This window comes from Heptranchias perlo, chromosome 29, assembly GCF_035084215.1.
Source record: "Heptranchias perlo isolate sHepPer1 chromosome 29, sHepPer1.hap1, whole genome shotgun sequence".
Taxonomy (NCBI): domain Eukaryota; kingdom Metazoa; phylum Chordata; class Chondrichthyes; order Hexanchiformes; family Hexanchidae; genus Heptranchias; species Heptranchias perlo.
The window spans coordinates 35,428,422-35,445,918 of record NC_090353.1 but is presented as its reverse complement, the minus strand read 5'-3'; the positions used below and the strand labels follow the sequence as shown (position 1 = coordinate 35,445,918).

Here is a 17,497-nt window from a genome sequence, read left to right as displayed (position 1 = left end):
CATAGTGCATAATAACCCAGGTTATGGTCGTATAGTGGTTACAGATGTGGACTTGCAACTTGAGAGTTCAAATCTGACCATGACAAGTTGTGAAATTGAATTCAATACATCTATGAATCTGTAGGCTTTGACTAGAAAAATAAACTCAACTCTGGCTCAGTGTCACCTCTACCTGGTCTGGCCTGTGCGTGAATCCTGTCCCATGCTATGTGGCTGACTCTTCATGCCCTCTGAAGTGACCTGATTGTAAAAACAGGGCAACTGGGGATGGGCACACATGCCAAGAACAAATAATACAACAAAATCACACAGGGTTCTTTCAAAAACGTGAAAGTCCATGAAAGTTGTGCAAGCCACATTCAAGAATGATTTACGACATGTTATCCAAGTGAAAAGATGGCTGAAGCAAGTCTTGGAGTTGAAACCAGTGATGCCAGCAGCTTATGTTAACTAGTTGGATATCACTTTTATATCTAAGGTTTTTGAACATTAAAAATGTCATCAACGCCCCATTGAGCTTACTGAGGTTTAAGCTACCTACAGCCCTGTTAGCTCTGGATCATTTGCTGTGGTAATGAGCCATTCACGATGAGGAAGGTTCCAGGATTGATCCCTTCTTTGTGACATTTGCTGCCAAGAATGGGGGTGGTGGTGGAATCTTGAATGTGGCGTGCACAACTTTCATGGCCTTTCACGTTTTTGGAAGAACTCTCTTATTAAAAATCATCCAGGATGCTTGCTCCTAACTGTTTGTCCAGTGAGGCAACTATAATTTCCCTGGCGCTCTCTTCTTGCCCACCCCCCAGCCCCGGCCTTGCTGGAAAGTGTGGGCATCAGGTGAGGACAGGACTGGGCTCAGCTATGGTGTCCCACCTATTCCCCAAGCCCACTCTTTGTGATCAAATAGCCTGTCAACATACACAGCTTTGGCTCACAGATGAAGAGCGTCCATTTGGTTGTGAGGCACCAGAGGGCCAGCTGTCCCATGGAGCCTTGAGGGGAAAAATCTGCTTTTTAAAAAAATAAAGCACATAGCAACCTAACTTAATGTTCTCTCACAAATGTTGATAGCCTTTTTCTCACCATGAGAAGGGGTTAACTTTTTATCATCATGATCTACGTACTTGGTTCCTGTTTCTAAATCAACCCAAGTACACGAAGGTCACTGGTTTTGAATTTATATAATGCAGCTGCAATTGACAAAATACTTGGAAAAGGGGTATTGTACACTGTATTAAGTTTGTACTTACTGTGCTGGGAAGATGGGTTTTGTACCAATTTGAGAGCATTTTTGACCGAAGTTGATTGAGGGAGGGTGTATGGTGGGGGATCAGGTGACATTAATTTGTTGATTCACCACGTGACAGCAAACCTCTTGGGGAGGCTAGGCTTTCAATATGCCATGCTTTTAAAGGGGCACTTTCCTTGGAAAAAATGCTTGGCAAAATTTGTTTGCAAACAGACAGCTAAATGACTATGAATCTGACCTGAATGCATTGTTGTGTCACTTGCCTACCTTAATGGTAAAAATGATGCACAGGGTATCTAGTTGTTACTCACCGCATCAAGATGTTGTCCCTTTTTCATTTTTCAATTTGACACAACCTCCTTCCCAAGAGCAAAGTGTGCAGTATTTCAAAGTTAGTGTGCATGTGTGTGTACAGGAGGAGTATGGTCTACCTGGTTTATTTTGCTTAATATTGCAAAGAGTAGGCTAGATTTAGGACAGTTTTGCCCAGTAAAAAAAATTGCTGACTATCCACAGGGCGTGGCTACAGCAACACTGTTTTAGCCACATGCACTAATTTTTGTAGAAAACACCATACACTGACACAATACAGTAAAGGTACTTCACATGTATGTTCATTCAACAAACATCTCCCACCATTCAGTAACCAAAGAAGTAAAGCACTCACAACGATCAAAAATCACTTACACACTCTGCTTTTAGTCTTCCCAACAAACGCACAAAAGGGTTAAAGGTCAACCGCATACGCTTAGAGCATGAGTATTGAGATCACATGACCAATGATTGTGTCTATTACTCTTTTTTAAAATTTACTAATCAGAAATGCAATTAGCCACATGCCACATGTGGCTAAGGTATTGGACAGCTCTGGGTTAGGAAAGTGATATGTAAAATACTTTATTTAATCGGAGCGCCTCCGATGCCTCAGTTGGTAAATGCAGCACCCATTGTGGCACTCAGCCACGCAGACCAGGGAAGGTGCCAAATTCAGTCCATGGTTTGTGCTAAGTTGACGATTAGAACGCTACCTCCTGACTTTTTTTTTCTTTCGACCTAGGGTGAATGGTGGAGGGGTATTCAGCCTGGTGATGCTTGCTGGGATGTGCGTGTGTTGTGGTACCTTGCATGGTTAAATGGCTTGCTGTCTAAGCTTGCCTGAAAAATGGGCATTTTTACAAAATACTGCCACACTGCTGTTGTAGAACCGTACCCAAGCTGTGGAAGCTCCCCCTCCCCCCCCCCCCCCCCCCCCCGCCCCCACAACTTGATACTATCCTCATTTAGTGTATGTTTGTACTTCCAGTGCGGGTCACTGGATAACAGTCCAGATTGGGATCCCTGGCTGATTTTTCCCTGCCGCACCAGTCCCTAATCCAGCCTGCTGAAGCTCACTATAGTTCCTCTACTGCTGCCCCAGCAGACATCAACTAACTCAACTGAGACCTAAAATCAAACCTGCACCTTCTGATCCTGATGTCTGTTAGGAATTCAGGTCAGCTGTAGATACCTACTTGGGTTCAGTGGTGTCAGTCGCTCCTTTAAGCGGTCTGAGCATCTTACTTTTATGGGAGTTGACTCACTGCCTTATATCTCTTGTACAATAGCATAACATAGGAATGTGACAACCACTTATAGTCTGGACCGGACTCTCATTGTCTGTTGCATGTGTATTTCTTAACTCGTAGAATCATAGAGGGGGAGGGGGAGGGGGAGGGCGAACAGCCAGCTGTCGTGGTGCACATAGGCACCAACGATATAGGTAAAAAAGGGGATGAGGTCGTAAAAGCAGAATATAGGGAGTTAGGAGGTAAATTAAAAAATAGGACCTCAAAGGTAGTAATCTCAGGATTGCTGCCAGTGCCACGTGCTAGTCAGAGTAGAAATAGGAGGATATTTCAAATGAATACGTGGCTAGAGGAATGGTGCAAGGGGGAGGGATTCAAATTCCTGGGACACTGGAAACGGTTCTGGGGGAGGTGGGACCAGTACAAACCGGATGGTCTGCACCTGGGCAGGGCCGGGACCGCTGTCCTAGGAGGAGTGTTTGCTAGTGCTGTTGGGGAGGGTTTAAACTAAAGTGGCAGGGGGTTGGGAACCTGAGCAGGGAGAGAGAGGAAAGCGTAACAGGAAGGGACAGAAGGTATGGAGTAATAGGTAAAGTGTTAAAAAAAGGAAAAAGCAGGAACTAAGCGTCACAAAACAGATTTGAAAGTTCTTTATCTGAATGCACGTAGCATTCGTAATAAAATGGACGAGTTAACGGCACAAATAACTACGTATGGGTATGATCTTGTGGCCATTACAGAAACATGGCTGCAGGGTGACAACGACTGGGAATTAAATATGCCAGGGTATTTAACAATCAGGAAGGACAGGCAGGAAGGAAGGGGAGGTGGGGTGGCTATGTTAATAAAGGAAGGAATCACTGTAATACAGAGAAATGATATTGGGACAAAGCATCAAGATAATGAAACAGTTTGGGTGGAGATAAGGAATAATAAGGGAAAAAAAACATTAGTGGGCGTAGTATATAGGCCTCCTAATAGTTGCAACTCTGCTGGAAGAAGTATTAATCAGGAGATAGTCGGGGCATGTAATAAGGGAACAGCCATAATTATGGGGGATTTTAATTATCATATTAACTGGACAAATCAAATTGGGCAGAGCAGCCTTGAGGACGAGTTCATTGAGTGCATCAGGGATGGATTTCTTGAGCAGTATGTAACTGATCCTACAAGGGGGCAGGCAACCTTGGACCTGGTCCTGTGTAATGAGTCAGGATTAATTAATAATGTCCTAGTTAAGGATCCCCTTGGAACGAGCGACCACAACATGGTTGAATTCCATATCCAATTAGAGGGTGAGAAGGTTGATTCTCAAACAAGCGTACTGAGCTTGAATAAAGGAGACTATGATGGTATGAGAGCGGAATTGATTAAAGTGGACTGGGAAAATAGATTAAAGGGTAAGACGGTACATGAGCAGTGGTGTTCATTTAGGGAGTTATTTTACAACTTTCAAAATAAATATATTCCACTGAGGAAAAAAGGGTGTAAAAGAAATGACAGCCATCCGTGGCTAAGTAAAGAAATCAAGGATAGTATCCGACTAAAAACAAGGACATATAAGGTAGCCAAACTTAGTGGGAGGATAGAAGATTGGGAATTCTTCAAAAGACAGCAAAAAGTAACTAAAGGATTGATTAAGAAAGGGAAGTTAGATTATGAAAAGAAATTAGCAAAAAATATAAAAACAGATAGCAAGAGTTTCTATAGTTATATAAAAAGAAAAAGGGTGGCTAAGGCAAACATAGGTCCCTTAGAGGATGAGACCGGGAAATTAATGGTGGGAAACATGGAGATGGCAAAAATGCTGAACAAATATTTTGTTTCAGTCTTTACAGTAGAGGACACTAAGAATATCCCAACACTGGACAAACAGGGGACTCTCGGGGGGGAGGAGCTAAATACGATTAAAATCACTCAGGAGATGGTACTCAGTAAAATAATGGGACTCAAGGCGGATAAATCCCCTGGACCTGATGGCTTCCATCCTAGGGTCTTGAGGGAAGTGGCAGTAGGGATTGTGGATGCTTTGGTGATAGTTTTCCAAAATTCCCTGGACTCAGGAGAGGTCCCGGCAGATTGGAAAACTGCTAATGTAACACCGTTATTTAAAAAGGGTAGTAGGCAGAAGGCTGGAAATTATAGGCCAGTTAGCTTAACATCTGTGGTGGGTAAAATTTTGGAGTCTATTATTAAGGAGACAGTAACGGAACATTTAGATAAGCATAATTTAATAGGACAAAGTCAGCATGGCTTTATGAAGGGGAAGTCATGTCTGACAAATTTGCTTGAGTTCTTCGAGGATATAACATATAGGGTGGATAAAGGGGAACCAGTGGACATAGTGTATTTAGACTTCCAGAAGGCATTCGACAAGGTGCCACATAAAAGATTATTACTTAAGATAAAAAATCACGGGATTGGGGGTAATATTCTGGCATGGGTGGAGGATTGGTTATCGAACAGGAAGCAGAGAGTTGGGATAAATGGTTCATTTTCGGACTGGCAACCAGTAACCAGTGGTGTTCCACAGGGGTCGGTGCTGGGTCCCCAACTCTTTACAATCTATATTAACGATTTGGAGGAGGGGACCGAGTGCAACATATCAAAATTTGCAGATGATACAAAGATGGGAGGGAAAGTAGAGAGTGAGGAGGACATAAAAAACCTGCAAGGGGATATAGACAGGCTGGGTGAGTGGGCGGAGATTTGGCAGATGCAATATAATATTGGAAAATGTGAGGTTATGCACTTTGGCAGGAAAAATCGGAGAGCAAGTTATTTTCTTAATGGCGAGAGACTGGAAAGTACTGCAGTACAAAGGGATCTGGGGGTCCTAGTGCAAGAAAATCAAAAAGTTGGTATGCAGGTGCAGCAGGTGATCAAGAAAGCCAACGGAATGTTGGCTTTTATTGCTAGGGGGATAGAATATAAAAACAAGGAGGTATTGCTGCAGTTATATAAGGTATTGGTGAGACCGCACCTGGAATACTGCATACAGTTTTGGTCTCCATACTTAAGAAAAGACATACTTGCTCTCGAGGCAGTACAAAGAAGGTTCACTCGGTTAATCCCGGGGATGAGGGGGCGGACATATGAGGAGAGGTTGAGTAGATTGGGACTCTACTCATTGGAGTTCAGAAGAATGAGAGGCGATCTTATTGAAACATATAAGATTGTGAAGGGTCTTGATCGGGTGGATGCAGTAAGGATGTTCCCAAAGATGGGTGAAACTAGAACTAGGGGGCATAATCTTAGAATAAGGGGCTGCTCTTTCAAAACTGAGATGAGGAGAAACTTCTTCACTCAGAGGGTGGTAGGTCTGTGGAATTTGCTGCCCCAGGAAGCTGTGGAAGCTACATCATTAGATAAATTTAAAACAGAAATAGACAGTTTCCTAGAAGTAAAGGGAATTAGGGGTTATGGGGAGCGGGCAGGAAATTGGACATGAAGCTGAGTTCGGATCGGTCAATGCCCTGTGGGTGGCGGAGAGGGCCCAGGGGCTATGTGGCCGGGTCCTGCTCCAACTTCTTGTGTTCTTTAGATTTGTGGTTGGGATCAGATCAGCCATGATCTTATTGAATGGCGGAGCAGGCTCGAGGGGCCGATTGGCCTACTCCTGCTCCAATTTCTTATGTTCTTATGTTCTTATGTTACGGCACAGAAGGAGGCCATTCAGTTCATCGCGTCCGTGCCGGCCAGAAAAGAGCTATCCAGCTGAATCCCACTTGGCCTGTAGCCCTTTAGGTTACAGCACTTCAAGTGCATATCCCAAGTACTTTTTAAATGCGATGAGGCTTTCTGCCTCTTCCACCCTTACAGGCACTGCGTTCCAGACCCCCCCACCACCCTCTGGGTGAAAAAATTCCTCCTCTGCTCTGTCTAACCCTTCTGCCAATTACTTTAAATCTATGCCCCCGGTCACTGACTCCTCTGCTAAGGGAAATAGGTCCTCCCTATCCACTCTATCTGGTCCCGTCATAATTTTATACACCTCAATTAAATCTCCCCATAGCCTCCTTTGTTCCAAAGAAAACAACCCCAGCCTATCCAATCTTTTCTCATGGCTAAAATTCTCCAGCCCTGGCAACATCCTCATAAATCTCCTCTGTGCCATCTCTAATGCAATCACATCTTTCCTGTAATGTGGTGACCAGAACTGTATACAGTACTCAAGCTGTGGCCGAACCAATATTTTATACAGTTCTAGCATAACCTCCCTGCTCTTATATTCTGCGCCTCAGCTAATAAAGGAAAGCATCCCGTATGCCTTTTTAACCAGCTTATCTATCTGTCCTGCTACCTTCAGAGATCTGTGAACATGCAGTCCAAGATCACTTTGTTCCTCTACACCTCTCAGTATCCTCCCATTTATTGTGTATTCCCTTGCCTTGTTTCCCCTCCCCAAATGCATTACCTCACACTTCTCTGGATTGAATTCCATTTGCCACTTTTCTGCCTGACCAGTCCATTGATATCTTCCTGCAGTCTATCTGTCTTTCGGTCTGTCAGTGAGATTTAATACTAGATATGGGGATTTGGTTATTATTTTGACCAACTCCACTGTGCCAAAGCCAAGTACGGTTGAAGAATTCTGTCTGGTATTAAATTAATAGATATATTTCTTCATTCCCCATTCTCCACACCCGGTAGAAGTCTGGCTGTCTTCTGATTTGGTTGCTGGAAAACATCTGCTCAGGATGTGGAAAATGCCACAATGTGATCTGTCCTGGAACTGATTGAGCTGCTAATGACGGGTACTGCACTTGCTTGTCAGTTTGTTTCTCCCCACCTTTAGCATTGAGAATTATTGTCTTCAATTCTTGGATTTTATCAGTCTTGATCAATTGTCAAATCTCTAGGTGCAAGGTGCAATTCCAGAATGAAAGATGAAATTAAACAGGCAGTCTAGCTTAGTCCTAATACATTTTTCAGTGGAGAATTCGACAGCCTCAGCTTCTGTGAAAGGTTTCAAGCATTGCAGATTGTAAGTTCTCAGTAATAGATGAACACGAAAAGTGCATAAAATGTCTGTTGTTGGAGCACAGCCCCAATGCTTGGTCTCAAATTGTCCAAACAAGGACAGAGCACTCTGCTTTACCCTCCATGAAGCAAATTCAACCAGAAGGACATTAAAAATCACAAGGAAAATCAGCACCTGAGAAGGGGCTGAGATCTCGAGTTGTTTGGGTACAAAGGACCAACTAGAGAGACAGAGGCTGAATTCTGCACAGCATTGTGAAAATTGGCACTGTCTGATCAGAGACTGGTACTACATGGCACAAATGGCTCCCGCCAAGGAGACCTGGTGCCACCAGGTGTCTGATACCCCAGGAAGGCCTCCAGCAAGTGTTGTACTGAGTCCTGTATCTACTGGAGAATGAGGGATGAAGGAGGGTGATAGATCACTTATCGTCATATGAATAGAAGTGTTCTTCCCACATCTCTGTCCTCGCCTGCTGCTTTTCTCCCCCCCCCCCCCCCCCCCCCCCCCCCAGTCCCCTTCCTCCGCAGACCAGAATGCCCTAACTTCTCTCCTGCCTCTGTTCTGCGTTAGCTGCATTAGGTGCGCTATAATGGCATTGGCACCCCTTGAGCTAGGAAGAGGAAAGGGCACGGCCAGGGATCAGGCTCCTCTAAAATTGAAGAAAAACACAGTTGCCAAAACAAGCAACTGGCAGTATACTATGGAGGGGATGGGGGGAACACTAGGAGAGGAAGCTTGAATTGTATTATCATGTTAAAGGGAGAGGGAATGGCACGAATTTGCCCACAAAGGCAGCAAATGCTGCTTGAAAGCTTGAACATAGAATCGAAGAAACTCCCAACCTACTCCCAACCTACCCCCAGCCCCGACGTGACCCCTTTTTTTTCAAAAAGAGAGAAGCGTGTTATAGTTGTTAAATGTTTGTGTCTGCTGGTCACTTTACAGAAATATCCAGTTGCGCGAGTGAAACTTGAATGTGTAGTATATTGCCAGGGGAGAGCGAGGATCTGGGGATGCTTGTACAGTAGACTTAATATGTTGGAATGTCAGCCTGTCGCCAGACATGCGTTGGGGCTGCTTGTGTGAGAGAGGGGGGGTGCGAGGGGTTAACAGCACTCGGCCGTCGTCTGGAACCAGTTCAATCTGGTTCTCTGGAAAGTGCTTTGTGAGTCGCCTGGAATTGTGGGAAGGGTCATGTGTGGAGACCAAGTGATGTCATGGGATCAAATGTGACTCAGCCATTTATCAGAAGTGTGCAGGTAACGAGGCAGTGGCATTCCCTAAACCCGCCTCGGAAAGCCCCATCTTGCCAGATAAAATGGCGCTTCTCTAAGGGTTAACAGTGTAGGCACGTTTTGGCCACTTGAAGCTGGTGAGAAATCTGTTTTTAAAAACTGTTGAGAAGTTTTCAAGTTAGCAAACTTAATTCTTAACAATGTGAGTGGTCTTTCTTTTTTAAAAAAAAGGTTACAAAATTCAGTTCTCAAATGTATTTTAATCCTGGTTTCAACATTGTTGTGACCTGGGCAGTAGGTATCTCATACAGAATATTTTCTTGCCCCTTCTCTTCTCCCCCCCCCCCCCCCCCCACCTGACTTACTCGAAGTGCTGATCTGCGCTCGCGTACGTCTCCAGTACCTCAGCCAAGTGACCACCCTTCTTAAGAGCCTGGATGGTGCGTGTCGGCAGACCACTGACCACAGCAGATGCTGCAGCCACTGCCCGCTCACTTTCCAGCTGGGGTTGCTGGCTAGCAAACAGGAGTCAGGAGCCTTTCCTTGCCCTTCCTTGGCCAGGGGGGTGCCGCAACCACTTGTAACATCCCTACCCCCACACCAGCCCCAGCTGAGATGATGTGAATTTCCATCCGAAATAATGTTGGTGCACCACGAAAGATTTGGGGATAGAAAGGATTTGTTTCTGCAGCCTTAAAGGACACCAGCATTAACCCTTTCACCGATAAATTGTATGTATTTACTTAAATTTTCCGTTACAAAGATGAATTATTTTGTAGACTTTACCCCCTTTGGTTTTTATTTTCCCCTCATAAGGTCTGCCCCTCAACCTGGGGGCTGGCGAGGCAGCGTCCCTAATGTTCCCCCCCCCCCCCTTTAGCTGAACATTGGAAGGTGTTTTTCCTGTAAGTATTTGGTCTCTATTCATATTTGCTCTTCAGCTTTGTCTCTCTCCTCTTTCCTTCTTCACTCCTCACCCCCCGCCCCTGACCAGAATCTATTGATGTTGGAAATTCTGTGTGGGGAGGTAACAAGATGAACCTGTACCTCACTCTGTGGTACTAGCCTTTTTTAAAAAAGAAAGTCCAAATTTTTTGTTGAATTGGTGTGCTTTGTCTTGCTGCAAAAGCAGAGGTGACGTTTTGTTTTTAAAGGCCGCCTTGCATTTTCTTTTATTTCAGTGTTGCTAGTGATCAGAACGTTCACAAATAAACTTCTAATCCAACGGCAGCACAGTTCAGAACTGAAGCTGTGCACCGTGGTGAGGGATTACGAGTGATTAATGGAAAGATTGGGATAGTGTTGCAGATCTTGAAATGATCCTGCTCGAGGAATAATGGTTGGGAGAAAACAGTACTGGCAGTTCGATTCCTTTCACTGAATTTTCTTTTCCCGCCCAGTTTTCTGCCCCCCTCCTCTTCTCCCCTGAAGGCACTGATGCTTGCTGGTGTGGTTTCATGGATACCTAAACAAACTCCTGTGCCTTAGTGGCTATTCTTTATGCGTGGGTCTACACAGCGAGTGCCAGCTGGGGTCTTCACCAGACCAGGGGGTGCGGCCCCTATCCTTCACCCAACATCCACGCACGTTTCCCAGCAGGGAACATTACTTAGCGACAGAGAGCAGAAACTGTGGCCGATTTTTGTCCTCGCCCCACCCCACTTGCGTCGAGACCAATTGGAACTCATCTGTCGCCAACTGGCTGGGGTCAGCTAACTCAGCGCTGACCAGGGGATCGAGCCTGGGACATTCTCCTGGTCCACATGGCTGCTCTACATCCTGAGTTTGTCAGCTAAAGCCGTTTATTGAACGAAAGTGTTCTACCTACTCGCAAAACTACAGAAGTGTGACGTTTTGTTTAGAGGCGTAAATGAATTTAAATGTTGGAACCGTAACTGGTAAACATGTACTGGCAAAATTAATCAGACTGTATCGATGCACCAAAGTCGTGGGGGGATTATGATTGATTAGTCCAAGGATTGGGGAAATGTGGCTGATCTTTGCAACATTGTCACTAGGATTTCGGCCAAGTCTAACAGAGGGTGGGAGAACCTTTCATGCTGTGTCCACTTGAACGGTGAGAGGCAGCCAACAGTACAATTATAGATTCTAAACCCGGGCTGTCTCGGGAGAGAACATTTTGCGCTTTTTAACTCTATGGTGGGTACAAGTCTGTCGCTCATAGGAGGGGCAATTTAAGGTGATTAATTAAGAGCACATATTGACTTAAGGGTGATTTTTTTTCTCCCCCCGCCCCCCCCCAGCATATTGGTATCAATAAGCTAAATAGGCCGTGTGATGACATTGCTTTTAAATAATCCATGCTATAAAACATGAACAGTTCTTGACTCTTTCATTGTCTCCTTTGTACGAGGGCGGTCTTATTTAGAACTGCCATCTGCAAAGGTTGTGTGGGGAAGGTATGAGAGCAAATATGCTTGTTACTAAAGCATAACTGTGTTGGGGAGGTGGGAGGGGAAAGAGCAGTAACTAGGCAACACTGAAACTTCACTAATGCTAATCCAAGGATGTCTTTAGTACTGTAGAGAGGAAATTGAGAAGCCATCTGAGAAATTTGATAAATTAAAAATATTTCTTTTAATGGAAGTAGAAGATTGACCTTGGCTCCTGTTTGACATGGGATTGAAGATTTATTTCTAGAGCCGAGGAAAACGGTCACTCTGTGATTCAGGCACTTTAAAAAAAAAACTGGTTCTTTTAAAATATTTTTTGTTTTCTGTTCTCCTGGTGGTTGTGTAGGTGAAGACACTTTCTAGTTATCATAGTAATTACAGCACAGGAGGAAACCATTCGGCCCATCATGTCTGTGCCATAGTTGCATTGCTAAATCACACAGACAAGCCTCAAACCCCAGTCTATTCTGAGTTAGCCAATCTCGGCCAGGATAGCGGTTGTGGGTCCTGCACTTGGCCTCAGTACTCCTGGGTTGGGAATCAGCCAGGGTTCCTGCTCCTGATTATCATGCCTCTTGCTGGAAAATGCCCATATGTATATGTTGCGTTATGTCGGGTAAAAATGGAGTCATCTGTTATGTCCTTGATGGACAGGTAGCTTGCTGACCCTCGCAAGATTCACACATGAAGAATAGTCACTTGGGCAAGGTGCCAGGGACCTGCTCACACACATTTACAGCACAGTTCAACTGGTCTACGCTGGCGTCAATGCTCCACACGAGCCTCCTCCCACCCTTCTTCATCTAAACCTATCTGCATATCCTTCTATTTCTTTCTCCCTTATGTACGTATCTAGCTTCCCCTTAAAGGCATCTATGCTATTCTCCTCAACTACTCCATGTGGTGTAGCAAGTTCCACGTCCTAACCACTCCAAGTAAAGAAGTTTCTTCTGAATTCCTTATTGGATTTATTAGTGAGTATCTTGTATTCATGACCCCTAGTTTTGGACTCCCCTACTAGTGGAAACATCTTCTCAACATCTACCCTATCAAACCCCTTCAGAATTTTAAAGCTCACCCCTCAGCCTTCTCTTTTTTTCTAGAGAAAAGAGCCCCAGCCTGTTCTGTCTTTCCTGAAATTATGTTGCCATTGTTTTACCCATTAGCTTGGACAACTTGGAAACCATAGCCATCTTGCAAAATTTCCCTGCAGAGAAAATGAACAGCATGAGGAAAGAGAGCGAATAAAGAATTGGGTGAGGGGGCCATCCCTTCACTTGACTGTGGGGTGCATAGGTAACTACTTTCTCATCTACATTCACAAACCTGTTCGTTTTGAATCGACCGATTGATTCATTCCGAGTGTTTCACTGTCTGCAATGAATTGTCGATACAGTGCTGTGTTATGGAATCATAAAATGTTAGAGCACAGAAACGGGTCGTCGAGCCTGTGCTGGAGTTTTTCTCCACAGACCACCTAGTCTAATCCCATTCTCTTGCTTGCTCCCCATACCCTCCAATTCTTTTAAAGAATTTGTCGGCTCTGCTTCAAGAACAGTTCATGGCAGATATTTCCACATTCTGACCACCCCTTTTAATTTGAGTGGTTAGTTTAAATTTGTGCTCAATAGTTCCCATCATCACCCTGCAGTGCCTTGCTATAATAAACCTAGAATCTCATTTGCCATTTTTTATGGGGGTTTTTACACCTCTGCAGCTGTTCCTTCTTGGTGGGAGGGGTGGCGATGCACATTTAAGAGTGGGCTGGTAAAGAAAAGAAATGTCTGAGTGTTTCACAACCAATTCATTACTTTTGAAATGTAATCAAATGCGGCAGCCAATTTGCACACAGCAAGGTCCCACAAACAGCAATGAGATAAATGACTGAGTCATCTATTTTGGTGGTGTTGGTTGAACAATAGGTGTTGGTCAGGACACAGAGAACTCCCCATCTCCTTTGATACCGTGGGATCTTTTACATCCTCTTGAAAAGGCGAGATGGTTTTAAAGTTTCATCTGAAAGACAATGCAGCACTTTCTCAATAAAGCAAAGATGCGTCAGCCTAGTTATGATCTATCTTGGGAAGCTTACTACAAGGAGACTTGAGTGTATTGCTCTCTCCCCTCCCCACCCCATGCTATTTTGGTCATTAAGTTTAAATATTTTTGCTCCTAATGCCCAAGATGGTGTAGTGAGATGCACCTAGTGGGCAATAAATGCTGCCTTCCTAGTGTCGTCCACATCCCGCAAACAAAATCAATCTCGGTGGACATGCTTCTCCATCCTCCGGGTCTCATCTTAAAAGCCACGTTGGATTGCTGTGGCCTCTTCTCCCACCTGCCAGGTTTTCAAAGTGGCTCCCCAGCTACTTCCAATGTTTCTGCCACTCAGTGAATCAGACCCATACAGTTCTGACGAAAGACCTGAAATGATGACTGTGCCTTCCTCTCCCCACAGATGCTGCCTGACCTGCTGAGTTTTTTCTGTTCTCTATGCCGTACTGTTGGCATTAGAGATTAGAGTGTGAGAAACGTGTGGCGGAAGATAGATGCTGCTCGATTTTCACATGAATGTGATTTAAAAAAGCATGTGTGGAATCATTTCCATATTGCATTTGTTTTGTGTTTCAATTTTTCATCCGAGTGGAAATGAGAATTGTGGTTTTAATCTGATGTGCTTGTGTAAAGGTCACACTGTTGCCTGTAGGGCATCGCTTTATGTAATGAGCTGGAGTGTAGGCAGTTATCAGTAAACCATGATCTTGTATCTTAAGTTTTTTTTTCATTTGTTCTCTGGATGTAGGCAACGCTGGCAAAGCCATATTTATTGCCCATCCCTAGGGCTTTGAGTCAAATGTGTAATGTGGGACTGCATTTGTGTGTTCGCCAAACTGGGCAGGGGCAGCAGATGCCCTTCTCTGAAGAATACTAATGAACCAGCTGGGTTTTACAATAATCCCGGGTGGAAGCCCCCAAATGATAAGATTCACTGCAAACAGATTCACAAATTGCCATAGTGGGTGACTCGTGGTTGCTTGGCCAGTATCATAACCACTACACCGCTATAACCTAGGAAATAATCTAAACCGTTTATTTTTCAGCATAACCTGCAGTGCAGAGAGTACTATTATTCAGAGCGTTGAGAGCGCACAAGGTTCCCAAAGTGCAGCCATAATGAGAGCTGGTGATTCAAGTTATGAAGGAGGTGTGGCCTGCGCATTGTGAAGTTTTTCCCCTTGCTGATATGGAGTGCTAACCATATTTCTACTGTGGGTTCCCCTCAAATGAGTGCTCAGTTATCTACTGGGATGCCTTATTAATGTCTGTAAATAGTGCGGCAAGAAGATCATATGGAACTTAACCTACAGCTTGTGTGCATTCTTCTTTCTTGTCCAGTGCGGGTAGATTTAATGGACAGTACTGTATTGAATCTTCTTGCAAATTTGAGGTGTAATTGGAACATTTCAGTGGGAGGAGCTTTGGATTTACAAACATAGATAATGTAAAATAGGAAAAGACCTGTTGGTCCATTGAGCCTATCCCATACTGTCATGGTGCAACGCTCACTGTTGAGGACACCCTAATTCATGAGCTGGTGAAACTGGCACTCCATTTCCTGTCAATACATAGAATTTACAGCATAGAAACAGGCCAATCGGCCCAAAAGATCTATGCTGGTGTTTATGCTCCACGGGAACCCCCTCCCACCCTACTCCATCTAACCCTATCAGCATATCCTTCTATTCCTTTCTCCCTCATATACTTACCTAGCTTCCCCTTAAAGGCATCCATGGTATTCACTTCAATTACTCCTTGTGGTAGCGAGTTCCACATTCTCACCAGTCTTTGGGTAAAGAAGTTTCTCCTGGATTCTTTATTGGATTTATTAGTGACTATCTTATATTTATGGCCTCTAGTTTTGGACGCCCCCACAAGTGGAAACATCTTCTCTTATGTCTATCCTATCAAACCCCTTCATAATCTTAAAGGCCTCAACCAGTCACCCTTCAGTCTTCTATTTTCTAGGAAAGGAGCCCCAGCCTGTTCAATCTTTTCTGATAGTTATAACCTCTCAGTTTTGGTATCATCCTTGTTGATCTTTTTTTGCACCTTCTCCAGGGCCTCTATATCCTCCTTTTTACAACTCTGTCATAACCGGACTCAGATGTTTTAGAGGTTGCCCTGTGAGTGGTTGTCCCATCATAAATACTGCAGCAAAAAGGTTGGGGGAGGAAATGAGGTTTTAGTCCTCTGTAGTGAGAGGTGGGGAAATTGAAGCCCCAAAATTTCATGGCTTTTTCTTTGTCCTTCTACCGACAGATATTTCTGCTATGACAGATGAGGTGTACAGAACACGAAGCCAAAAGAGAGCATTAGAGCGGGAGGGCCTGCACAACGATGTGGATACGAAGAAACCAAAAATGGAATGTTCCAGAGAGACTGATACGGACAGCGAACTAGAAGAAGTGAAAGGAGAGATAAAAATTAAAACAGAGCCTGTTGACCGGGGTGGTGGTAGGACTCCTGGGTTACTAAAGGGGCCAGGTGAAGTGAAAGCAACGATCAAAGTAGAAGTACAGGCTGGAGACGAACCTGTTGACATGAGTACATCGAAGACGTAAGTACACAGCCGAGAATTGGCCCATTTTTAAAAATCTGGCCTGTGTTTCTCTGGAATGGAATTCTTGGTTTGCCAGTGATGTCACTAGGCATTTATCATACCACTGATACGAATGCCCTTTAGCGTTGGCTAAAATGGCACGCAATTTAATGTTGTGTGACACTTAATTCATTACCTCAAATTGTTCCTCACTGCTACTGACAGACGTGCGACCACCAGTAATCTACCATAGTGTCGAGCTCCAACGGCTCTCTTCAGACCCTGCACAAATTTGGAACGACAACATCTAGAATTGTGCTGCTGGATGTTTTTTTTTGTAGTTGAAGTGAATACACCATTTTAAAAAAAAAACTTCACATGCCAGCTATTGTGTTTTTCTGAAATCTTAGTGAGCATGTTTTGTGAGGAAGGTATGAATAGAGAAGGCAGAGCTGTCACCTAATGAGCAAAGTTGTTGAATAAGTTACAAGGGACGGCAATCGAAGCAAATGGGCTCAATAAACATGGAGAGAGAAGGGATTGAGGGACATGATGGGTAGGTGGAGCTGACGTGTATCAAAAAGTGATGGTCTTGCATACAAAACATATGAAAATGATGGGCAGAAAGAGACCAACTGGTCCATCAAGCCTGCCCTATATGCATGATGGCTGGAGCATCATTACTAGACATTTCCTCTCCCCCCTCCCCCCGCAGCCATATAACCTCCTGGGATAGGCAAAAAAAAACCCAGAGAAAAACCCCAGAGCCAATATGGAGGAAAAAAAACTCTGTAAAATTCCTCTCTGCCCCCTCCCTCCCCCCACCTTTCTGAGAGTTGATGGGGTTTTTTTCTAGTTCCTGAGCCAATGGGATGTAGTCTTATTTTTGCATTGAAATACAAAGTTGTTAGCACACCTAGTGCAAGATACTGAGCACGACCATGCAGTATAAGAGAATATTTCGGAGGAGGATGTGACATACTGTACAGTGCTCTGGTCAGACTGCATCTTCAGTACTGTGCCCAGTTCTGATCACTGAAGGAGGTATTCAGGTGTTCGAGGCAGTGCAGAGAAAAGCCACGAGACTGACTTCTGGTGTCAACGATCTGAGTTATGAGGAAAAACTGGAGAAACAGGCTTTTTAGCCAAGAAATATACCCGAGAGGTGATCTTACAGAGGAATGGAAAAGGTAAATCTGGAAAATTGAATGGCTTGAGTAGGACTAGGAGACACAGATTCAAACTAGTAAAGGCTAAATTAAGAACTGATGTCAGGAAATTCTTCATACAAAGATTAAGCAACACATAGAATGGAGTAGTGGAGGCAACAATCCTGGAATTGTTTAAAAAACAATTGAATACTGTGGTTGGGGGGAATTTCAGAGTTTTCCAGATGGATACATTAAAATGGGCCCAATGGCCTTTCTCGATAGTAATTATCTTGAGT

The 17,497-nt window shown here is 44.2% G+C and overlaps 1 protein-coding gene across 8 annotated transcripts in view; it reads left to right on the top strand.

Moving 5' to 3' along the window:
- Positions 1-17,497, top strand: part of gatad2ab (GATA zinc finger domain containing 2Ab) — a 115,931-nt gene that overhangs the window by 43,783 nt on the left and 54,651 nt on the right. For 7 of the 8 annotated variants that reach the window (XM_067968511.1, XM_067968516.1, XM_067968515.1 and 4 more), the window contains exon 3: positions 15,771-16,068. In XM_067968511.1, coding sequence (XP_067824612.1) covers positions 15,771-16,068 — 298 coding nt within the window. Of the gene's footprint in view, positions 1-12,668; positions 12,747-15,770; positions 16,069-17,497 lie in introns of those variants that run through there. The other variant, XM_067968513.1, reaches the window with a different exon arrangement.